Source organism: Perna viridis, chromosome 2 (genome assembly GCF_037379345.1).
Source record: "Perna viridis isolate PV_CMFRI_1.1 ecotype Kerala chromosome 2, ASM3737934v1, whole genome shotgun sequence".
In the NCBI taxonomy this organism is placed as follows: Eukaryota; Metazoa; Mollusca; class Bivalvia; order Mytilida; family Mytilidae; genus Perna; species Perna viridis.
The window spans coordinates 64,732,112-64,754,890 of record NC_142446.1 but is presented as its reverse complement, the minus strand read 5'-3'; the positions used below and the strand labels follow the sequence as shown (position 1 = coordinate 64,754,890).

The following is a 22,779-nucleotide window of genomic DNA, read 5'->3' as shown; positions in this document are numbered from 1 at the left end:
TTCTAGTGCTTTATTTTGTTTCTTGCTTGTGTGTGTGTGACGTCTTATTGGATTTACCATATTGTATTCGCAGATCGTCCTTGCTTCCAGTTTTTACTTTCAGACTATGCTATAGGATTTTAATTATCCTACAATTAATTCTTTGTTTGTTTGTTTTTTTTTAAAGATATTTAGTTAAGGATATCGATGTAACAATCTGATGATTCCTCTTTAGGATAGTGGTAATAACTGGATTCCTTATCTTGGTTTTCTTCATATGTAACTATGTTTTATAATGATCTCTACATTATGCATGTAAGTCGTCTTCTGTTTTTGTTGTAACTCCCCTGTGTAATTGCATTGTTATGTTCCTTGATTGTCCCACTATTGATACTTCTGTGGAATTGTGCCAATATTCATGTTTGTTTAAATGTTTAAACATTTTATGCTAAATTATTCTGCGAAACGTATTGTAGAGACACTGTTTTTATATCGACATTCGAAGCAGAAAAGTGTTTATTTAGTAATAAATAATTTATTATTTTTTAACTCTTTTAAGTCCTAGATTCATCTGAAAAACGTCACAAAATACAATAGTTTTCATTAATACACCTGAATTAGCATAGAAAATAAATATTTTCATTTAACACGTTACCCTCACTATTAAATTATATTTTTATTGCTGTCTTAATTTGTATACGGTCGTTGGTATTGTAACTCTCTGTTACATAAATGATATAATTTTAATTGATGTAGGTAATAAATTGATAGTATGTGTTTTATTTTCTCAATTCTGCAAAAAGTTCTTACATGTATTTTAGAAAATTCATTTTGTCCTGATTCAGTAGAAGATTAAGGCAATTCATACGATCAGACGAAAACTACTCATTTTCTTGCTTTGTTAAATATATTTGATATAAAGGAAAAGAAAACTCTTGGCAGATCCAAATTTTCAATAATTCGGGAAAACTGGCTGTGGCCAATGTTATTTTACATTTTGATTCCAGAAGAAGATAATGTTCAATTCACAAAAATGTAATCATGGTATGGATATCAGATATGGAAAAAGCGTTTTAGATAAACCTGACTGCAGGTTATTATTGTTGAATAAATGAATTATAGTGATAATGAAAAACACTTGTGGTAAAATTGTATATGCAGTCAAGAATGTCTCCGAGATAAGATTTAAACCTTTTGTAATATTTCATGATATAAATCTTTCACATATGAAGGTATGTTGGTACAAATCACAATCGTCATCATCCCATGCGAATCCCTCAGGCCATTTATAAATTGCAAGGCAGTTCTGGTTGTTGTTATAGTTGTTCGGTTGGTCTGGTCCCCAGAAATGAAAGTCTTGATCATTGAAAAAGCACCAGTCTGTCCAGTACCAGTTACCTTCACTTCCAATGTCGGATCCCCCGATCCAAACTGATGCAGGATCTAAAATATCCAGGTGGTATTTGGTAATGTAACAATTCAGAAAACTGTTCCTGAACTAATGTCAAATAAATCGGTTTATAAATCAATGAAATATAACATTCAAAAATAGCTGATGCCAGATGAGAACATCAAATTTATAATGTAATTTTCTTTAATTGTCTGTGATGTTTTGTAATACATACCTGGAATAGGTGTGACAGTATGTATAACCTCATTGTTGTCTGCGGATGTAAGTATTTTTGCCAATTGTCCATTAATCGACTCACAATATTCCTAGAAAAAAAAAGATACATGTACACAGGTTTAACATGCTCGACAATCTCTATTGTCACATGAGAAACACAAGATAACACTTTTTTTTCAATTCGACACAACGTTTAAACGTTAACGTTTAATCTTAAACATATTTTATTTGAAATAAAGGTAGTGCCTCTCTTATGTCAAATCAAACAAGTTTAAATATGAATGACTCAAACAAACTTGATTGATCAAATGTTAATGAATTCTAGTTGGATCTTGAGTTATACCAGTATAAATCACCTAATCATGAAACGCTTTTGGTATTTCAAAAGACAAAAAAAAATCTTATACTAAAATAACTTTTTGTTTGGTGGAAGCGACTGTTATTTGACAAACAACAAACGAATTACAAATTTTATCTCCCTACCTTTGCTTCATTCCATATCTTTTTCTCAGGAATGTACAAAAATTCCTTCTCAGCTTTAACAAATGTACATTCATATAAATGATATAATATTATAGTTCTAATATATATTTATAATACTTTTCAAGGCAGTTTAGAGGGTTAACATGTAGGTGAAACAAAGATAATTTGATTTAATAATGCTTGAAATGCAAAATTATGTAACGCATATTTCAAGTTTTCATTTGCTGATTTACTCTTGTTACTTTGTATGTATTATTTTGGTTATTTTATGTTCTTTGTCTGCTTTCCATATCTGGTATTTGTCCCTGGACTACATTCTTTCGATTTCCGTTGGTTCCCTTGATAACTCCTTCTTGTGAGATCCCTTGAAGTTTGAATTTCTAAAACCCAAATCTGTTACCCTAAATTAAATTTCAACATTTTAGCGTCATAATGATCATGATTTTCTTTCCTTGAATCCTGAAATTTTGATCATGTGATATGTGTACAATTGTATGTGGGTTGAATATTTTTGCCTATATGTTTTCCCACTTTTAAAAAGAAATATTGAATTGCTAAAGTTTAAACTTTGTCATATAGAAAACGATATAATTTCTCCGATCTTCGTATGTTATTATTTGACCAAAACTTACGTGGCTTTAATGTCAAAATACTCCATTCAGTTGCGTCAATTGTAAAAACGCATAACTTGTTAAAAAGGTAACATTTTCCATCTGTTGTAAGAAAGTTTGCAGTCTTGCAGCCTTCTGATAATCGACAAGCTCCTGCACATGCTATTGTGGATACTGTGTAAACAACTTTATCAGGTATAGTTGAAGCCCGTTTATTTTTTGTAACAACGTATGTAGTTTGGATAGTATTTCCCATACTGCTAACGATATAATCTTGAAGGAACAATAACATTGTCAGAAATCGTGAAATTGTGTTATTCATTTTCATAGGTAGAATTCTAAATTGAAATGTCTATTCAGGTTGCATTTATAGCTTCTTTTATTTCCTCATAATGATTCGACTCCTAGCCAATAAGGCCTTCCACTTTGCAAAACATCATGTTTTGATTTTACAGTATAAAAAATTGATTTGTTAAAATGTATGATTGATTACAAGTTTTACAAACAACTCGATGTTAAAACCGTAACAATACATTTTACAAAAATGTTCTTTCTTCTCTTCAACTTTTATCCTATTATTTCTTGTGTTTATTGTTAAAAGTTAACATTCATAGTTACGCACATTTAAAGCGAAATAAAAGGATTTGAACGGTACTTCAAAAAGAAAAAAAAATCCAACGAATTTAAACTAGACAAGAAAATTAGACACACAAAAAATAAACATGAAAAAAATAAGTTCATGCATAAAAACAAACGTTTAATAGCAAATCGTACTTAAATAAAAGTCTGGATTTTTAATCCTATCAAATGCAGAATTACAGACAATAGTTCCGTAACGAAATCCAACTTTTTGGGAGACAAATGTTTTGAACAAAGTAATGAGCTTGACAAATACTGCTGGTGTTTAGTTTTTTAGTCTAGCAGTGTACAATTTGGAAATAGTAGCATAAGACATATCTTCTTCAAATATTTGTAGGATAACTACGAAGATTGAGTAGTTTGGGCGAAATAAAACGGACGTCAATATATGTTAATAATTATTAAAATAAATTGTATTAACTTACTAGATGAAAGTTTTTATTTCATAACAAATTTCCTCACCGGGACACCGATTCACGAAGAAAATCATTTTTTTTTTAATAATTATATACATAGAATCGCAGATAATGCATTATGCATTGACCGTAATTAACAAAAATCTGGACTTATTGAACTTATTTGAAATGTAAATTTCCTTTGCATGAGGTTAACCAATACATGACTGATATGACGTAAGGCATGTTATATATAGCCACACCTTTAAGTTTCTATTAATTTTAAATACTATTATATATAATCATACCATTTTCAGTTTAGAACAAAAATGGATAGCTTTGATTAATCAAATCATTTACATTTGTATTTCATCGCCATTTTATGGCAACAAAACATTGTAGATCTCTCTTTGGCATTTCACGTGATCCATATTTCAATAAATGTACTAGTTGAATTGGCATAAACAAGCACAGAATGGAAATCTTATTGGTTTTTATGTAACATATGTTTTACATGACAATGTTGATTTTCTACTATTATAATGCATAGTATGTTTTAATTTATTTAATTTATTTACAAAATATAATGGTGTCAAATATAAAAACAGAAGGGTCCTTAAAAACTATCACAATAAATACTAATGACATATTACTTCATCTTGAAATATTATAGAGTAAGATAAAGTATAAAAATACTGTTAACGTCTTATGCATGCAATAAATATTTCACATATGAATGTGAAGCATATGTCGTCTTCCCAAGCAAATCCTTCTTGAGCCACCCAATTATAAATTGCCAAGCAGCGATGTTTGTCTAGATAGTTATTAGGCTGATTCGGTCCCCTCAGAAATTAAAATCCTGGTCACTGAAATGACAAGCGTATCACCAGTACCTTTACTTTCATGATCTGATCCTTCAATTCACACTGATACAGGATCTATAATGAGAAAAAAAATTCATGTTCAGAATCATTTTTATATTTCAAATCCACGAATCCTAGAATCATATTGCTAATGTAAATTACAAATTATATGTATGAAATTTTGTACTTGCGAACTAGCACCTACAGAATAACAAATAATACGGTTTGTTTTGAAATCAATATTAAAATATTTCTATTTTTCTATTTATTTATTTGATCGAATTACATTCACTGTACATAGTTCTAAAATATTGATAAAATGTAAAATGAAAAGTGATTCAGATATCTCGATAAATCTGCAGTAGATTGCAATGGCGTCTAAGTGATATGATAAAAATAGAAGTATGTTTTTACGTACAAATTTCCTTTTTTTGTGTGCAGCCTTTAGCATTTGTATGAATGAGTTCGACTGGAAAATAATTCTTGAATTATTTGATCAATGTTGAGATATGGAATTATTTGTTTTTTGTTTTTTGTTTTGTTTTTGTTTTTGTTTTGTTTTGCTTTTTTTCTTTTTCTTTAATTTTTTATGACAATAATTACTATTCAGATAGTATTTTTCTCACCGTTCAAAGTACAAAGTATTTAAAACAAATAGATATAAAAAATCTTTTCACACAATCACTTCAGATACGTTTGGATCGTATTCAAACCTGTAGGATATCGTGCTATGAATACTAAAGGACAGCTCTTCCTAAAAACCAGGCAAAGCCTATGATTAGTGATTCATGCATTTTTTAAACCCATATTTTATTCTAATGAAATCCTCCAGTAGGCCTGATAGAAACTGTATTCAAAAATAAAACTGCAAATTTAGATAGTATTTATACTTTAATCTGGCCAGTGTGCATGTAAAAAAATAATAAAATAGAGCACATCTTATGTGGTTGTTTGTGATAAAACTCTAACAAATTCCATTTTCGATAAGGAAGTATGCCTTGTATAGAACATGACACTGCCTTTTCATTGAAAGGTAATTAACGGTTGTGCAACCACTTTATTAGCGACAAACACCGGTACAAACTATAGCAGATAGATTGCTTGCAAATATATCTGCAATAACTTTCGCTTGTACATCCCTTTGTACCATATACCTAGAATTTACTACTTTTTTCCAAACAGTAAGCTTTTTCACTATGTAAAATAAAAACATATATGACAAATACTGTTATTTTGATCTTCAATTCAGTTTCATAATGCATGAAATGATACGTTTAGACATTTCAATTAAATATTAAATTTCTAGTTTAAAATTTAAAGTATAATTTACGAAGATTTATTTTTATCTTTCGTAAAGACAATTTTGTCATTTAATCTCATGCTTTTTCATGTTTTCTTTAAATTTATTTTCAAATTAATGTGTCATTTATGGCAAAAATTAATAACAAAAAAACTTAAATTTAAATGTTTGAATGTAGATTAATGCATATTAAATTTGCTATATAAATGCAAATTTACTTTCGCTTTAAATTACTAATATACATTAAACGGTCATGCATTTATCTACAGAAATGATTTTTTTTATTTAACTGCAAAATACTGTTAAATTATATTACTAAACTTGTTTTTATCAAGAAAGTATCCAGTTTCTTATAAATATTTTTATCAATATTTTTGTTTCTTGAAATGAATTATTTACGGGTATTGGTATTGTCATGTCATACATACATTTGTACGGTATGTAATGTGCAGATATGTTTATTTGTTGCTGTGAGATGTCAGTCCTTCCTTAATAACCCTAATGAATACACTCATTGGGCACAAGGTTATTATAGACAAATATGTGTTAAAGTGTACGTTCGCGAGTTTTTTGCATGTGCATTTATAACACTAAATTGACCAATAAAAACCAACTCGTACATCTCAAATATTTATAATAAGTCTACAACTATAAGTCTAAAAATATCAGAATCTTTACGGAGGTCACGTGACTGGTCACAGGTGGCGTTGTATTCGATCTTGGGCGTTGTAATCATAAGTCTAATAAGACAAAAATCGAAATGACCCATTATACACCGATTAAGTCAATTACAATATGGGTGCAAGGTAGCCGCTTGTTTCACGGTCAGTGGCTCTGATAAAAGTCTTTTTATCATCAATGACCCAAGGAAGAAGTTTTCACTATGTAAGCCATTGTTGCAGCTGCAACATACGTATACAGCAGAGTCAAATTAGTCTGCGAAGATCACTTTGAAGAAAGCTGCTTTGAAAGAAATCTGATGGTAATTTTATATTTGTATTTTTCCATCTGTTCTTTAAAACTATCGTTATTAATTATAATTTTAACTTTTCTGGTCTTAACGTAGGTTTTGACGCTTTGTTAGGTTTAAAAAAAAGAAATAAAGCCACCAAATAGGGAATCGCATTATATTTCTTCGGAGTATTTTCTTTCTCCATGAACCATTAATTCGTACAAAGGGACGCTTTGTTTCGTGTTTCGCGAAACGGGTAGGTTAAAATGTGAATAAAATTTAGGCCACTATGCTCAAAATTTATACGAAATATTTGTTATGATTCTAATTTTTATTCAGTGTAATAATGAATTCAGACTGCCGGAATTTAAAAAAATGTAATATAGTTGATACGGAAATCCTTTGATTTTTTACATTTGACACGACTATGATAAAACTTTCCAAGACTTTTTTTCTGTACAAAATTATAATTCTTTCACACACTTCGGGCGTATTATGGGTGTCATATGTTTAAAGTAATCATAACCCCCTTTTCCTGTGTTCATTGCTTTTATTTCCTGTGTATATTTTCAATTAGTCTTGTCATATGGCAAAGTAAATTATTTGCCCCTTACTTCCCTAATTTCCTCCTGTGTCTATTGTCCCGATTTCCTGTGTATATTCTGAAGTCCTACTTCACTCTTCACGTTGACGTACTCCCAAACAGTTAGAGTGGGGAAACACTCTCGGACCCACGTGGGGTATGAGTGTAGACCAGAGCGTCAACACAGCAGCCCAGTGACTAGTAGAACATACTCTGAGTTATATTAGTAATTTATTCTTTGGCACTCTTATTATAGGGTCTACTGGATTTTTATTTTGACAGCTTCTTTAAAAAGTTTGTTTAACATTCTAGTTCGAGTATACTCTGGAGAACAAGTTCCGTTGTTATTAAGTCAATAAAATACTTTTAATCACTAAACTAATTAATGCTTTTAACAGATTTACCTAAGGGTCCTTGCAATTCATGTGTCAGATTTTCATACGATATAAATAGAAATATATTGCTCTAAGTGGTCCTGTTAATAGAGTTATATAAATGTGATAAAAGACTGGGTGCATGTACCAATCCATACGAAAATGTAAACACTACCATAGCAGAAGAAATATAAATTGCAGAAAAAAATATGAAAAAGATGCATTTTAAGTCTATATACGTCATATGTTACGTAACGATTCATCTTTCTGTATACATATCTCTAGTTTAGACATTACATTCATAACCCTCTTGAATCAACAAGCCAGGAACAATTACTATTTGAAAGTGCCAATTACACGTAAAATGTCAATAATGTTTGATTTCTTTGAAATCTTGGAGCAACCAAATATCAAAATGAAATGGGTAATAAGGTCTTTACAATGCTCCTGTAACTGTTTCTGAATTAAAAACAAATGGAATAATGGATTCATTACATACATAAATCACATTCCATTTGGTATTTTTTTTTTATTTAAAATGAATGTTTTTTTTTCATCAAATAAATGAGTAAAATGGTAGATGGGTGTCACAATTAAATACCATTGGTAAAAATAACTGGGCATTTTTACCCCTTATTTTTTGTGAGTATTTTAGTACAGTGCTTGGTTTGTAATAGTGGAAGAGTAATCAAGGGAACCAAGGAAATGTCATAATATATATGAGCAATTATCAGCGTCGACTTTCCTTTTTTAAGATAGTACTTGTTTATAGATCCACTAAAACACGGTAATTTCAATCGTGACCGTAGATATTATACATTCTATTTTCATTAGCTGTAGTAAAATAAATTTAAATCGTGTTTGGTCAAAACAACCATATGACCATCTTGTGACATATGAATCTTTTATTGCCATTAACATTTTTTCAAAGTGCTACATCATGTATTACATTTAAGCTGAAGTTACCTGATTAGTTAAATCAGTGCTTTTGGAAAGCATGTTGTGATAATCGTTTGTTTCAATTGATGAAACCAGTACGATACGTAAGTGTGGATTGAAATTATTTATGCAGAAACTTATAAATACAATGGTAAAAATAACGAAAATTGAGAGTTAATTTGTTTGTCCCTATAAAATAGTAAAGTTAAACAGGCAAGGAATAAACTTAACATTAATCTACATTACTTGCAGTTAATGGACGATGAAATTAAATTCTGATGTCACAAATGTAATTCAATCCGGTAGAATACGTAGAGTAATTTTAAAGCAATTCATATCTTTTTCGAAACTCATTTGGGCGAGTACATCTTGTAGAAAATATTTTTTTCGGGATCACTGAGGTCCTGTGGCTATTAAATGTTCAGATGACACTTGATATTCGTTCAGAGTAATTATGCTGAATGTAAATTATTCCGCTATTTCAGTATGAATGTCAATACAATGTTTTGGCTTCGGTAAAATATCTCTTCTTTTCAAAATGTACATTGAAGTTTAGATATGTTTCTGTGAAGAAAACAGTTCAATAATTAAAAACAAACTTTTATAAATCAAAACGCGTCTAACCATTCTTACGTCATAGGTAAGTCCATTGACTGCAAAAAGCGATCATTTCTTTTAAATGATCAGACTAAGATATAACTTTTCTCTTGATACCACTTACAGTTCTTGTATGGGTAAAGCTTCCCATTCTATGGTATATGGGAGGAATAGGAATGAGGGATGCGGAATGTGGATGGGAGATGAGAGATGGGGATTTTGTATGGGAAGTGGGGTTTTAAAAGGGAATGATGAGGAAACAAGTTTTTAGATATTTATTGATATGAAGCAATATATTGACTTTAATTATAGAACAGATAAATTATTGAAGAATTTAAAAATTAAATTTGATAATGTTAATATTTGAGAGGAAATACGCAATTGGGATTGTATGGGGGAGGGGATTTTTTCTATGCGGAATGGGGAATTATCAACGGGAAGTGGGGATGGGGACAATAATGAATGGAATATTGGGAAGGGTATATTGTATAAGTAGGAAGTTCATACCATACAGAAACATACGGGAAATAAATAAATCAGCAAAACGTTTTATTTTGTGACATTGTGATATCAAATGTAAAGCATCTTAGTGATCAAAAGGTTTTGTTGATAAAGCTACTATATGTTCATTATAACTATTTGCATTAAACGTGATTAAAATTTATTGAAATTCATACATTTTGCTCCCTTTATTGGAGTAGACCCCTTGATAAAATTTCAAGAATGTAAACGAGCCAATTTAAAGACATATTATGTATCACCTTAAATGCTGTGTTAAACATTGCATTGAAGATATCATTAACTTGATTTAACTCTGAATTATGTGTTATATTCCATATCTTCTCGTATTACCAAATTAAGTGGATCTGGTCCATGTTTCTTGCTTTTAGTGGTGTCCAGTAGGAGTGATGACGAATATTTTGGAAAGAAATGAATTGAATGCAAACCTAAAACAAGATGCCGTCGACTGAAATAAAAGACAACTTTGCTAAAAACAAAATATGGACGATGCTATGACCATATTCGAAAATACGACAAAAAGCTGAACTGCTGACATGTACATGCGTTCATCTCATGAACGATGTGGCAAAGTAATTCATCAGGTAACAGCGCTAGCTTTGATATAAATACGAGTCAGAAGTGGCGTAATTTTTAATATAAATGCACAATGAATACGAAAAAACGAATCTTGGAATACATGAATATTAAGTGACATGATTTTATACACACAAAATGCATAAACTTGACCAAACATATTGCAATATCGAACACTTGTAGGGTATGTTTGATATGTGTACATTGTGCATATACATGTCTTAGAGATATTTTTTGCTGAAAGAGAAAGCAGTTTTGACAGGAGTTTTGTTTTGTTTCTGACTATTCTTAATTATTTTATTAGATAAATAAACATACCTTGATTTTGATATGCAAAAATAAGAATCAGGAGAGAGTTAAATAGTCGTTTTTCATATTTACGGAATGTTAGCCATTTTAGCAAGTTTTTCAAAGAGACATAATCCACCAATACCCGATGACCTGGATGGCGGTCTCATTGGGAAAATGAAAAACAGTAACCATTACTTGGAAACTTAAATTACTTTTACTTTGGTAAGTACCTGAATGGTTTGAAATAGGTTATTTCAAAGTATCCAAGTATTTACTGCGGCTCCAAGCTATCGAATGTTTGAATTTGAAGTTTCCTGCTGTCTATTGCTCCAATTTGACAGTAAACCAGTCTGTCGGGTGACTAATTTGTAGAAAGTTGCTCCTCCCTTTTGCTTAAACTCTTAAAGAACGAAGGTTAAGTCGGAAATATGAAAACTCCATTTTATCATTGTTTTACCATGGGTTGGCCAGTTATGTTTTACCTCAAGCGATAGAAAGGGGTTACATGACGACATGAATGGGCAGCCCTTGCTAAAACAATGGTAAAATGCAGTTTCTGTAGTTTATTTCGACTCTACCAAAACAAGTTTCTTCATAGTTTTTAACAGACACCCTCTATGTGTTGTACGAAATTATCATTTTTTTACAATGACTGTAGTCTAAAGAGTTTTGAAACCCGACTAATGGGAATCTTTATTAGGGTTTGATAAAAAAAAATAACAGTGTTCCCAATTTTGCTGGACCGCCTTAGGGAATGGAATGCGTTGCTACATTAATACCAAACAAAAATATCGTAAGACAGAGTTCTATTTGTTTCTATCCACCAATGCTTATTATACAAGTTATTTAAAAGCCTCTCAGTAAACGCAAAACAAATTATAATGTAGAACAATGAGGTTTATACGGAAACCGAAGAAAAAGGTTTTGAAAACAAACGGTTTATAAGGTTTCACCGGTGACCAGGTGGTTAATCATGTGGTATTTAGCTAGGTCACATGATAAATGTATAGTTAAAGTTAGCGTGATTTTTTTTCTCTCAAAAAGATGGACACAGAAAATCAAGCATTTACCAAATTTACAAAACAATTCCTTCCCATTGTAAGAATGAATAAGTGCACACTTTCAGTTTCAGTTTTTGTTTTTGGTTAATGCTATGTCTCACTATAAAAATAAGTTTCAAAAGAGTCAAATGCTATTTTTTTCACTGAATAGCCTTCCAAATGTTTCGTTGTAAAGAAACCGGAAGTTAACATACTTTTTTTAAAAAAGCATAAAATACACCCTTTTTATAGCATTAATCGTAAACGTTTTTTTTTTTTTTTTAAATACATGTATTTCAAAGACCTAAGTTATGTTTTATTTAAAAAAAAAACCTGTAGGTTGAACGGTTGAACGTGACGATCGTTTCCAAAGAAATGCCCCTGGTATGTTTTTTTCTTTGGCATACAAATTTAATCTCGATTGAATCATTTTTTTCTATAAAGGACATATTGACATATGGGGAGGGGGTCTCTGAATCCCCTAAAATAGATGGATGTTTTTACCGGTTAAATTATAAATCAACCATATCTTATATTTTGAAAGCTAGTTTGCATTACAAGTAATCAATGCAAATCATGAAAAATGCACTTTTCAGTACATCAAAATAATACTTTAAAAATGTCACATTTTTTTAGAATAAACGTGTTCATATTCCTACCCCAGCAAAACTCAATATCAATACCTTTTAAAATGAGTTGCATTTGTTTAAATAGATAAACATCTGTCTTATCCCTCCTATAATTAGGGATTGATCTGCAACATATTTACGTTTCGTTTAATTCGTCAATGTTCTTATATTGTTTCATAACATTTATTTTCACTTCTTGGGTTCAACAGAGTTTCTACTTAGCCATTTTCCTGCATATTTCCAATAGTTTTTAGGAGTTGATTGTCTGTTTTTATTTATTACTTTTCACTACACATGATTTCGTTAATAATGTTATTTCCTGTACCCATAAGAGGTAGCAGCTACCTTTCTTTTTATATTTAGTCAGTGGTAAATTATATTTTCATCTGTTCATCTTGTGTTTCGGATATCATTTAGGTGAAGATGACAAAGGCCGTACAACCTCATCATGTACTCAAGCCTTTCAAATCGATATGGTCAAATACATTTTATCTTGACAGAGAGTAATTTTCTAGAAAAAATGTGTCCATATTCCTTTCCCAACAAAACTCAATACATGTACCAATGCTTTTCGAAATTAATTGCATTTGTTTAATTAGAAAAAAAATAATAATAAAACGTGTAAGAATAAACGTGACCATATTCTTATGCAAGCAAAACTCAATATCAATGCCTTTCAAAATGTTTGCATTTATTAAATAATATAAACTGTAATAATAAAACGTGTCGATATTCATATCCCAGCAGAACTCAATACCTATACCTTTTAAAATAAGTTGCATTTGCTTAAATAGATAAATATTTGTGTTATCCTTCCTATAATTATGGGTTGAACTACAACATATTTACGTTTGCTTTAACTCTTATATCGTTTCATATTTATTTTCACTTCTTTGGTTCAATAGAATTTCCTGCATGTATCAAAAAAGTTTATTAATATAATATTTATTAATTTTCTCTACACACGATTTCCCTGCGTAATATTAATTTTACTCAAAAGAAGTAGCAGTGACTTTTTTATATTTTGTCAGTGGTAATATATATTTTTATATGTGTTTCGGATATCATTTTGATCAAGGTGACCAAGGCCGTACATTCTTATCAGGTACTCTAGCCTATCATATCGATAGAGTTAAATAGAGAGTACTTTTTAAGAATAAACGTGTCCATATTCCTTTCCCAGCAAAAATCAATACCAATGCCTTTCAAAATGAATTGCATTTGTGCATAGAAAAATGATGTGTCAGTCGTCTCGAAAAAATTAAAAATACGTAGAACACCGAGGCTTCATTCCATGCATTCCATATGGTAGAACCTATCGGTAATGGATATGACCTCCTTTTCGATAGTTTTGGTATTGAGTACTTCTTGTATACAACTAATATTTTGATTATGATCTTCCTACATATTTGATTTTAATCCTGTAAATGAGAGGTTACTCTTTAACCCACGTGTACTTCATATCGAAATTTACAGTCTATAAAACTGGTATTTTTTGTATTTGAAAATGTGTAAATTTGTTTATAAAGTGATCACTGCAATTTTTCAAATGTTACCACCATCGCCATTTTAAGACGGGCACCCGCCACAAATGCCATTTAAACACCAACAATTGGGAAAAAAGTTAAAAAAAAAATATCTGGGCTAACTTTTTTTTTCAAATCATTCGAAGTTGATATTTTGATGCTAGTACTTTTTTATTTTATTTCTATACAATATCGTATCTGCCTGTTGTTGGTACAATACAATGCACGGATAATCTCGCTAGGTGCACTACGGAATCAAATTACTAGAGTTTTTTTTACTTTAAACCCCCACCACATCATTCAGTATATAATTAAAACTTTTATTTAATTTCCAACCACTGATGGTACATTAAGTTCAAGTAGAAGTGAGATCAACAAAAAAAAGCGAAATCGAAATATCGGAAATGTTCATTATGTGGAATAAATAGATTTGGATTACTACATATCTAGATCAATTTGTAAAAATGAATCTATGTGGAAAATATGATTTGGTTATCGGGAACATGTTGGTACGTGTAATACAATTTTTTATCAATCTCGTTCAAGTTGTACTAGATATATTTAAACAGCGAAAAGAATTCGGTTTGACACTGTTGGGATCTGGGTACATAAAATAGTCTTGTTTTTGTCGCTACATTATCAGTGTCAATAATATATGTAACGTTTAAACCTATTAACAAGAAGGATTTAGGGGGAAAATGTATATTGTATAAACGATTGAAAAAGTAATCAAGGGAACCAAGGTTATAGCGGTAATCAAAATAATGTTATCCAGAGACAAAGACCAGACATGGAAAACAGACGCACACAACAAAGAACATAAACTAACTAAAATCATACATACAAAGTAACAAATGAGCAACTCGGACTCCACTAAAAACTGGGAGCATGGACCAGATGCACAGGGTAAGCGTCTTCTGTTTTTCTAGAAACACCCACCCAGTTGCTCATTAAAAAGTCAAGTCCGGGATGGACAAACGAGGAGAGGAAAACTATGACCCGTTGAATAAATCAGTTTTCATGGTGCAGATGGATACACCATAACGATCCACGAGTTCACGATGACGACTATAAAACTTCTGCAGTGATGATCTCAATCTTGTAGCAACATAACCCTGTTCCAGAAGCCTATTTGTTAGAGTTCTAGCGCGATATAAAAAGTCTGCGTAGTTTTGGCAAGCTCTGGCATAACGTATGAGTTGTGAACACTCCATACGCAGATGCTGAAGTGATGTTGCCACAAATGAAAGGAAAGTTGACACATCTGAATGAAAAGTCATCACGTTTGTCGTAAACTGTGGTCGATAGTTTTTCTTTACCATGCAATTCTAAGTGTAGGTCAAGATATGAGGCTGACTACACAGTGTCTGTAGTGTCCGTTATCTCAAGTTTTTTCGGGTAGATGCGATGTATCAAATCCCCGAAATTAGGATTCTTTCAAGATAAATACGTCATCTATATAACGGAAACTGAGATCAAAGGATCTAGCCAAACATATTCTTTCTTTCGAATCAGATCAGCTATTAAGTCAACCTCATAAGAGTGACGGAATAGGTCAGCAAGTAAAGGAGCACAATTTGTTCCCATTGGAATGCCGACCGTTTGTTGAAAACACGTCCACCGCACTTGACAAGGATGTTGTCGATTAAAAATTCCAGCATTTTGTAAACATCTTCCTCTGTATATTTGGAAGATGATTTGGAATTATTTCTAACAAAGTATGAGGAATCTCTACCAAGAACTATATATTTGTATCTAGGTGTACCATCTTTTTTAGAAAAAACAACGATGTATAATGTTTTTAAGTCGGAATTTTAATTGAGTATGGGGAATAGAAGTATACCGTGTTAAAAAATCATAGGTTTTAATGTTATTACATTCAGATAATAGTCTTGAATTAATAGTCTCCAAAAGATCTTTCGAATTTTTCAGGATCCACATTGCATTAATACCATTACGGGAGTAACAAGTATTGTGGTAGGACGGCAGACCCTCTCTGACAGTTGTGAGTATAGAAGTTAAAAGTATTGAAAGAGGTTTAGTGGTACATTTTGCAGATCCAGCTATGAAACGTTGTTTGTATGGATTCTTGTGGAGTTTAGGAATCCAGTACTTAGACGGTAAATCACAATCATCGTCCTTGGTAGAGAGACCAACAGAGGATAGCACAGATTTATGGTTTTCCACAATCTCTTTTTTGGAGAGTGTGGTAGCAGTATAGGCCTTATCACTGCTATTATTTTTTACGTCTACCACTGATAATAAACATTGGATATAAAAAGTTTTACAGACAAAAACAATATTGTTTTTTGACTTTGTCTGATGGTACGACAACACACTTTTCTTGTATAGTAGACAGTGATTTTGCTACATCGGAGTCTCTGAAAACTGATGTAGCCTTGGCACTCATTGACCTACTTAAAACTTACGTTCGTTTCAAAATTAAAGACCTCACGGCCGTTAATCACTCTGACAGAGAATCAATGTCTTCTTGTTCTCGTTTTATCCATTTCCTTGCATATTCCTCGACGTCATCCATAAGAACTTTAAAGTTATAATTCCAATTTATGGAGCGTGGTTCATGGTACTTGGGATCTTTAGAAAGGATATTACGCAGAGATTCGTTTTCTGTGATGGTTAAATCTCCGGTAACGACGTGACCAGAAGGACTATATTTGAATGGAGAGCTTTGCAAGAACAGTCAGGTGGTTTAGCCTTGAAGTCCTCAATCTCGATGTTCTGGCAGAGTAAATGGCAGAGGAAATGGCAGAGTTTACAAAAGGATGATTTGGAGCAAACAAAACAAAAAAATAAATATTTTAGTGTGCATAACTTAGTATTTGCGATTCAAACTGCCTTTACTTTATATTTTACTGATATGCTTTGCAAATATCATTATTAAGTATAAAAGAAAACACATACAGTCACTTAATCAAGAAGAGTAACCCTGGTAGCTGTTTGCAAACACGTACGAGAACATATTGAATCATAATTCGACCAATTGATAAAACGCCCAAATGTTGCACATTAAACCGTTTTGTTAGAGAATGTGTATAGTGAAAGTAAAGTCAAATAAATGAAAAAATAAAGTTACTACATGTAATTTCAGATGTTGGCACTTATTCGATTTCCAAAAAAAATATCTCATTTTCAAGAATTTGGTCTGAAATATATGTATCACAGCAATTGATATAAAACTGATATAGACAATTTTAGTATTTTGGAAAATAATTTTAGACTAATAGGTATATTAAAAGTGTTTGCACACATACAATTTGCAAAATATGTCAATCCGAAGATTTTTTACAGAAATATGAGTGTTGCAACCACCAACCGGATACTAAAATTGCTATTTTTATTACTTTAAACAATAATTTTGGGCCATTATTGAAATTATAATTTTTCAGACTCATGCAATCTGCAGAAATATGTCATTTTTGAGAAATTGGACTGACATTAATGTGCCACAGCCACACACATAATGCTTAATTTGACAATTTTAACATTTTACATAATAATATAAGACAACAAAGGTAATTTCAAGTGTTGGCACTCATTTAATTTGCAAAAAAAATATCTCATTTTCAAGAATTTGGTTTGAAAATATAAGTATTACAAACATCAACATCATACTGATATAGACAATTTTAACATGTTTTACAATAATTTCAGACTAATTGGTATATTAAAAGTGTTCACACACACAATTGTCAAAATATGTCATTTTGAAGACTTTTGACTGAAATATGAGTTTTGCAACCACCAACCAGATACTAAAATTTGCCATTTTTGATTTTTTAAACAAAACATTTGGACAATTATTTAAATTACAATTTTTTGCACTCATACAATTTGCAGGATTATGTCATTTTTCAGAAATTGGACTGAAATTAATGGTCGCAGGCACACACATGATGCTTATTTTTTAATATCTATCCATTATTGAAATTGAATTTGTTTGCACCAACACAATTTACAGAAGTTAAATTTTTATTTACAATTTATATATATATATATATATATATATATATATATATATATATATATATATACGTCTCAGAATGTGACGACTCTATTCGATACACTGCTCCATCGGATCAAATTCATACAGGGAAGATACGTAAACGTATGGAAAGGTCTGAAAAATTCCCAACGATGTAAGAACAGTCAAATTTGCGATGCAAATTTTTGGGTCGTTCCCTCCTCGGGATTCGAACTCGTACCGCGTGCCCAAAGTCCAGCGCCCTAGACCACTCGGCCAGCTAGGCTATATAAAAAAATATGATGCATGTCACAACAAATCAATATTATACAAACGTCTCAGAATGTGACGACTCTATTCGCTACACTGCTCCATCGGATCAAATTCATACAGGGAAGATACGTATAGTTTAGAAAGGTCTGAAAAATTCCCAACGATGTTAGAACTGTCAAATTTGCGACATGATATTGATTTGTTGTGACATGCATCATTAATTTGATCCTCTATCCTACATAATAACATCTAAATGAACTGTCCTGTACTACCATACATCGTGTACTAAGTTACAGCTTTAGATTAATCCTACAAGGAGGAATGACCCGGCCAGCGAAAGCTATATTTTATATATAGCTTAGCTGGCCTACTGGTCTTTGGCGCTGGACTTTCTGCAGGCGGTGTTGCCATAGATGGCACAGCGGTACGAGTTCGAATCCCGCGGAGGGAACGACCCAAAACTTCCATCGCAAATTTGACAGATATATATATATATATATATATATATATATATATATATATATATATATATATATATATATATATATATATATATATATATATACATATATTGCATGATTATTTCTCAAACAGCTCGGAGTTGCGATATTACATGTAACCAATGCAAATATTCAAAAATATTCTTGGACTCGGCGAGAATGGGGAATGGGGCATGGGGCAATGGGGATGGGGCAATGGGGATTGGGTAATGGGGTATGCAGCAAGTGGAAAGTTTATACCATACAAGGACTGTGCTACGATAAAGATACATAAAGGAATTTGATGGTTTATAATATATCTGAAGATCAAATATTCTCTGTGATGGAAATCTATGACATTTTCAAATGTATTTCTTGTTATGTGTAGCTATTTTAAGAAAAAAACAGTCCCCCAAAAACCATCATCTTCATTTTTTACAGATCTTCCCCTTCCAATTTCACATAGCTATTTTGAATACATTCATAACTATTTCTAACTTCAGTAACAGAAACATTTTCCCGATAACTGGACTTTACAAATACTTACAAAGAGATGAAATTCAAAGAGTAATCAAGGGAACCAAGGTTATAGCGGTAATCAAAAGAATGTAATCCAGGGACAAAGACCAGACATGGAAAACAGATACACACAACAAAGAACATAAAGTAACTAAAATCATACATACAAAGTAACAAAAGTAAATGAGCAACTCGGACTCCACTAAAAACTGGGAGCATGGACCAGGTGCACCGGTAGAGTAAGCGTCCTCTGCTTTTCTAGAAACACCCGCCGAGTTGCTAAAAAAAAGTCAAGTCCGGGGTAGACAAATGAGGAAAGGAAAACTATGACCCGTTGAATAAATCAGTTTTGCATGGTGCTGATGGATACACTATAACGATGAAACATATTGTAGGCACTTATTATCACTCGTTAGAGATTGCAACATTTTATCAATGTGCGTTAACCTTAAGCTTCAAACCTATTTTCGAATACGGAGAAACGAATATTATGAAACGCAACTCCATGTATCAGCGTTTACTCTACATCCTAAAAAGTAAATACATTCCTGTCACTATAAGATTCCAATGGGTGTAAACACACCGTTCGGTGAGCCGAAAGGCCCAAACGACTAGAGTGAAAACTTCTTGCGAATATGATACCGACATAATGTTTAAGTGTTTGTTTCTGTAGTAATCGGACAGTGGAGGAAACATGGCATGAAATAAAAACCATCATTTGGTACTGTAATTTGATTACTTACACCATCAAGGAAATAATGTCATATTGGTGCATTGCGTTATAACTTCATTGAAATACACTGCAAATGAACATTTCAAGGGCAGATAACTATGTCCCAAAACTTCATTTTTCTAACACTCATTGAACAATTTCGGAGCAAAGCCAGATATGTAGAAATTACATAATGGTCTTTTCAAATACAGACATGGGTTTTTCTGATTTCACCATATTGCCTAAGTCTTCTAAACACTTAAACTTTAGCATGTGTCAGGATGTTTTTTATGAGATTTTGATAAATATTTAGATAAATCAAAATAACAAATGTCAAAGTTGCCACGCTAACTGTAGACTTATGGACGTGAATAACTTAAAAGCGGTGAATATTTTTTTTTCATTTTTTGTGTCCATAGAGAACCAGCTAATCAAAAGGCTCTGTAAAATACATATCAAGTTATTGATTTTTATGTTATAATTATAAGTTATGTTTTAAGTTATATTCTTCTTTATAATAGTATTCGTTTTGTCTCCATCCATATATCATATTCATGCCATCGTCCATATTTGAAAGTGGTACGTTGTTGTTTTGACAAAAATGATAAGGAATAGATCTGTGCAAATGATATCCGTTTGTTACATGATTTGCATATGCAAAATAATGCAATTTCAAATTACCATCAATATGGAATGACTTAAACAATATACTTCCTTGTAATACAGATAGCATTTGCATTGTACGATAAGAATTATTGAATCCAATGGATGTATTACGGAGGACCTACATTTTTTTAGATTTACATGTAGTGCTTACTTAAGTAAACATAACTGAATTGCCTTACGTTAATCAACATCGTTGGTTATTTAGATGAAGTTCGAAAAACTTTTTCGTCTTAAACATCTACTTATTTATGTACCAGTCCAAATAAATTTCAAAAACTGCTCAAATCAAAGCGATTCAAAGTGAAGAAAAATCCACCGAACAACCGATGTTTATTCAATCTACATATGCAATGTGCTTTACGTAACAATTGTTCTTTTTATATTCAGATCTGTACTTTTGAAAATATCATACATTTATTTCCCACATACGTCAACCAAATAAACAATTTCAGGAACAATAACTCTTGCAAACTGCCAATGACAAATACAATCTATATTTGTTTCTCATCAGAAGTCAAACACACAAATAAAAAAAAACATGACTGTTTAAGTGGTCTGTAACTGATTTTGAGTAGGAAATAAAAGTGAATGCGGTGGTGTTTTGACATGCATGGACCACCTTTTATAAAGACTACTGTTAATTAAAATTACTGTGCGTAGTGCGTAGACCTGTTCAACATTTTGGATAGAGTTGAACCATAAATTAGGACGGGAACTTTACGAGGATACCGATGTAATAATTCGCCCTGGGGACGGACAGTCACAAGTCGTGTAATCTCTCGCATATAATTAGAACGATAAAATGATGATTTAACTATTTGTTGCACTAAGACCATTATCTAATGTTCCTGTTATTTAGTTTTTTTTAGCGGTGTCTTTAAAACAGACTTCTAATATCAATTTCTTTTAGGCTTGGAAACTTGGCATTTCTTTGCAAGTTGCATCACCAAATGCCATATATAGAAGTGGCAGTAGTTTGAGCTATATCAATGACAAATAGTACGTATCAATTATTAGTTAGACACAGAATCAACAAATAATATGCCACTGCTATCGGGCCATAGGTCCCAAATGGTATTCACAAACCCAGTAATCAGACTTGTCTTACCTCGAAAAATATCAGATTATATTTATCATATTTATCAAAAGTTGCAGTATCATAACTTTTAAAATGCTTAAACACTGATGCTTCATTCCTTGTATTGCACATGGTTAAAAATCTCGGTGGTGATGAAATTTGCTTCCTATTTCGATAGTTTTAGTTTTGAGTACTTCCTGTATACAATTAATGTTCGGAGTAAGTTATTTCTATTTTATTCTAGTGCTGCTGATGAGAGATAACTCCATAAAACACGTGTACAGCAAAATTAATTTGAAAAAGGTAATTGGCAAGCCAGCTACTGTCCCGTGTACCTAAGTGATTCCTTTTCTTGTGTTTTAACATTAAGTCTTAAATAGTGAATATTTTACCAATGTAAATGCATAGCCGAACTATTTACATTTTATTGGCAAAACGAAGGGGGTCATTGAACGATATATCAATTTCAAAGTAACTAGTTTAAACAAATTTGTGGTACTGACAAAACTTTTTTTCGATTGATTTGTTGCTGTTGCAACTAGAGAGCAGGATTTAAATCATGGATCTTACCTGCTTCCTGAGCATGAGATGAATGTCTCGGATGCAGGGGGTACTGCGAAACCGTCACTGACCGTCAATAGGACATCATGTTTATCAATTAGGGCAATCTAAAATGAAATGATGTTTTGTTAGATTGGAAAATTGAAGAATTTTTTAACTGATTGCAGCAAACAATCACCGTTTTTCAAGTATATGTACTGGTGAACTTGGCGCCTTTATTCTCCTGAAAACTTATATTTACTAAACAAAAGTGTTAAACATAAAGTTTAACTGCCAATATTTATAAATTATCTACACTGCACATTTAAGTTATAATAATTGGTCATAAAATATCATTGTCTTTAATTATACAAAACCAGGATGCAAATTTCCTCTTCTACATAAAATAAAAATGTCTTCAGAATTCCTGAAGATTTGATTGATCTACCAAAGCACAGGGATCACAAATTGGAAAATAAATTATCAATTTTGTACCAAATGTAATCTATGTATGCAGAATGTCGAGTTCTAACTACGTTCGACTAGTCATTACTTCACAAGAACTAAAAAAAATAAAATAAAATTGTTGTATAACATAAACTTATTA

At 31.6% G+C, this 22,779-nt stretch overlaps 1 protein-coding gene across 1 annotated transcript; it reads right to left on the bottom strand.

Moving 5' to 3' along the window:
- Nucleotides 1–594: 594 nt before the first annotated feature.
- Nucleotides 595–3,103, bottom strand: LOC148626481 (C-type lectin mosGCTL-1-like). The gene is made up of 4 exons (XM_088571234.1): nucleotides 2,722–3,103; nucleotides 2,090–2,142; nucleotides 1,605–1,695; nucleotides 595–1,422 (listed from the first exon to the last, which is right to left on the bottom strand). The coding sequence occupies exons 1-4, from the start codon at nucleotides 3,026–3,028 to the stop codon at nucleotides 1,184–1,186; spliced, it is 690 nt and encodes a 229-aa protein (XP_088427360.1). The 5' UTR covers nucleotides 3,029–3,103; the 3' UTR covers nucleotides 595–1,183.
- Nucleotides 3,104–22,779: the final 19,676 nt, after the last annotated feature.

Excerpts from the sequence above, each read along its gene's own strand:
- LOC148626481 (XM_088571234.1), bottom strand. The coding sequence starts at position 3,028 with ATGAAAATGAATAACACAATTTCACGATTTCTGACAATGTTATTGTTC. Across the intron at positions 2,143-2,721 it reads TATTTTGACATTAAAGCCAC|CTGAGAAGGAATTTTTGTAC; the intron begins GTAAGTTTTGGT and ends CATTTGTTAAAG. Across the intron at positions 1,696-2,089 it reads AGATATGGAATGAAGCAAAG|GAATATTGTGAGTCGATTAA; the intron begins GTAGGGAGATAA and ends TTTTTTTTCTAG.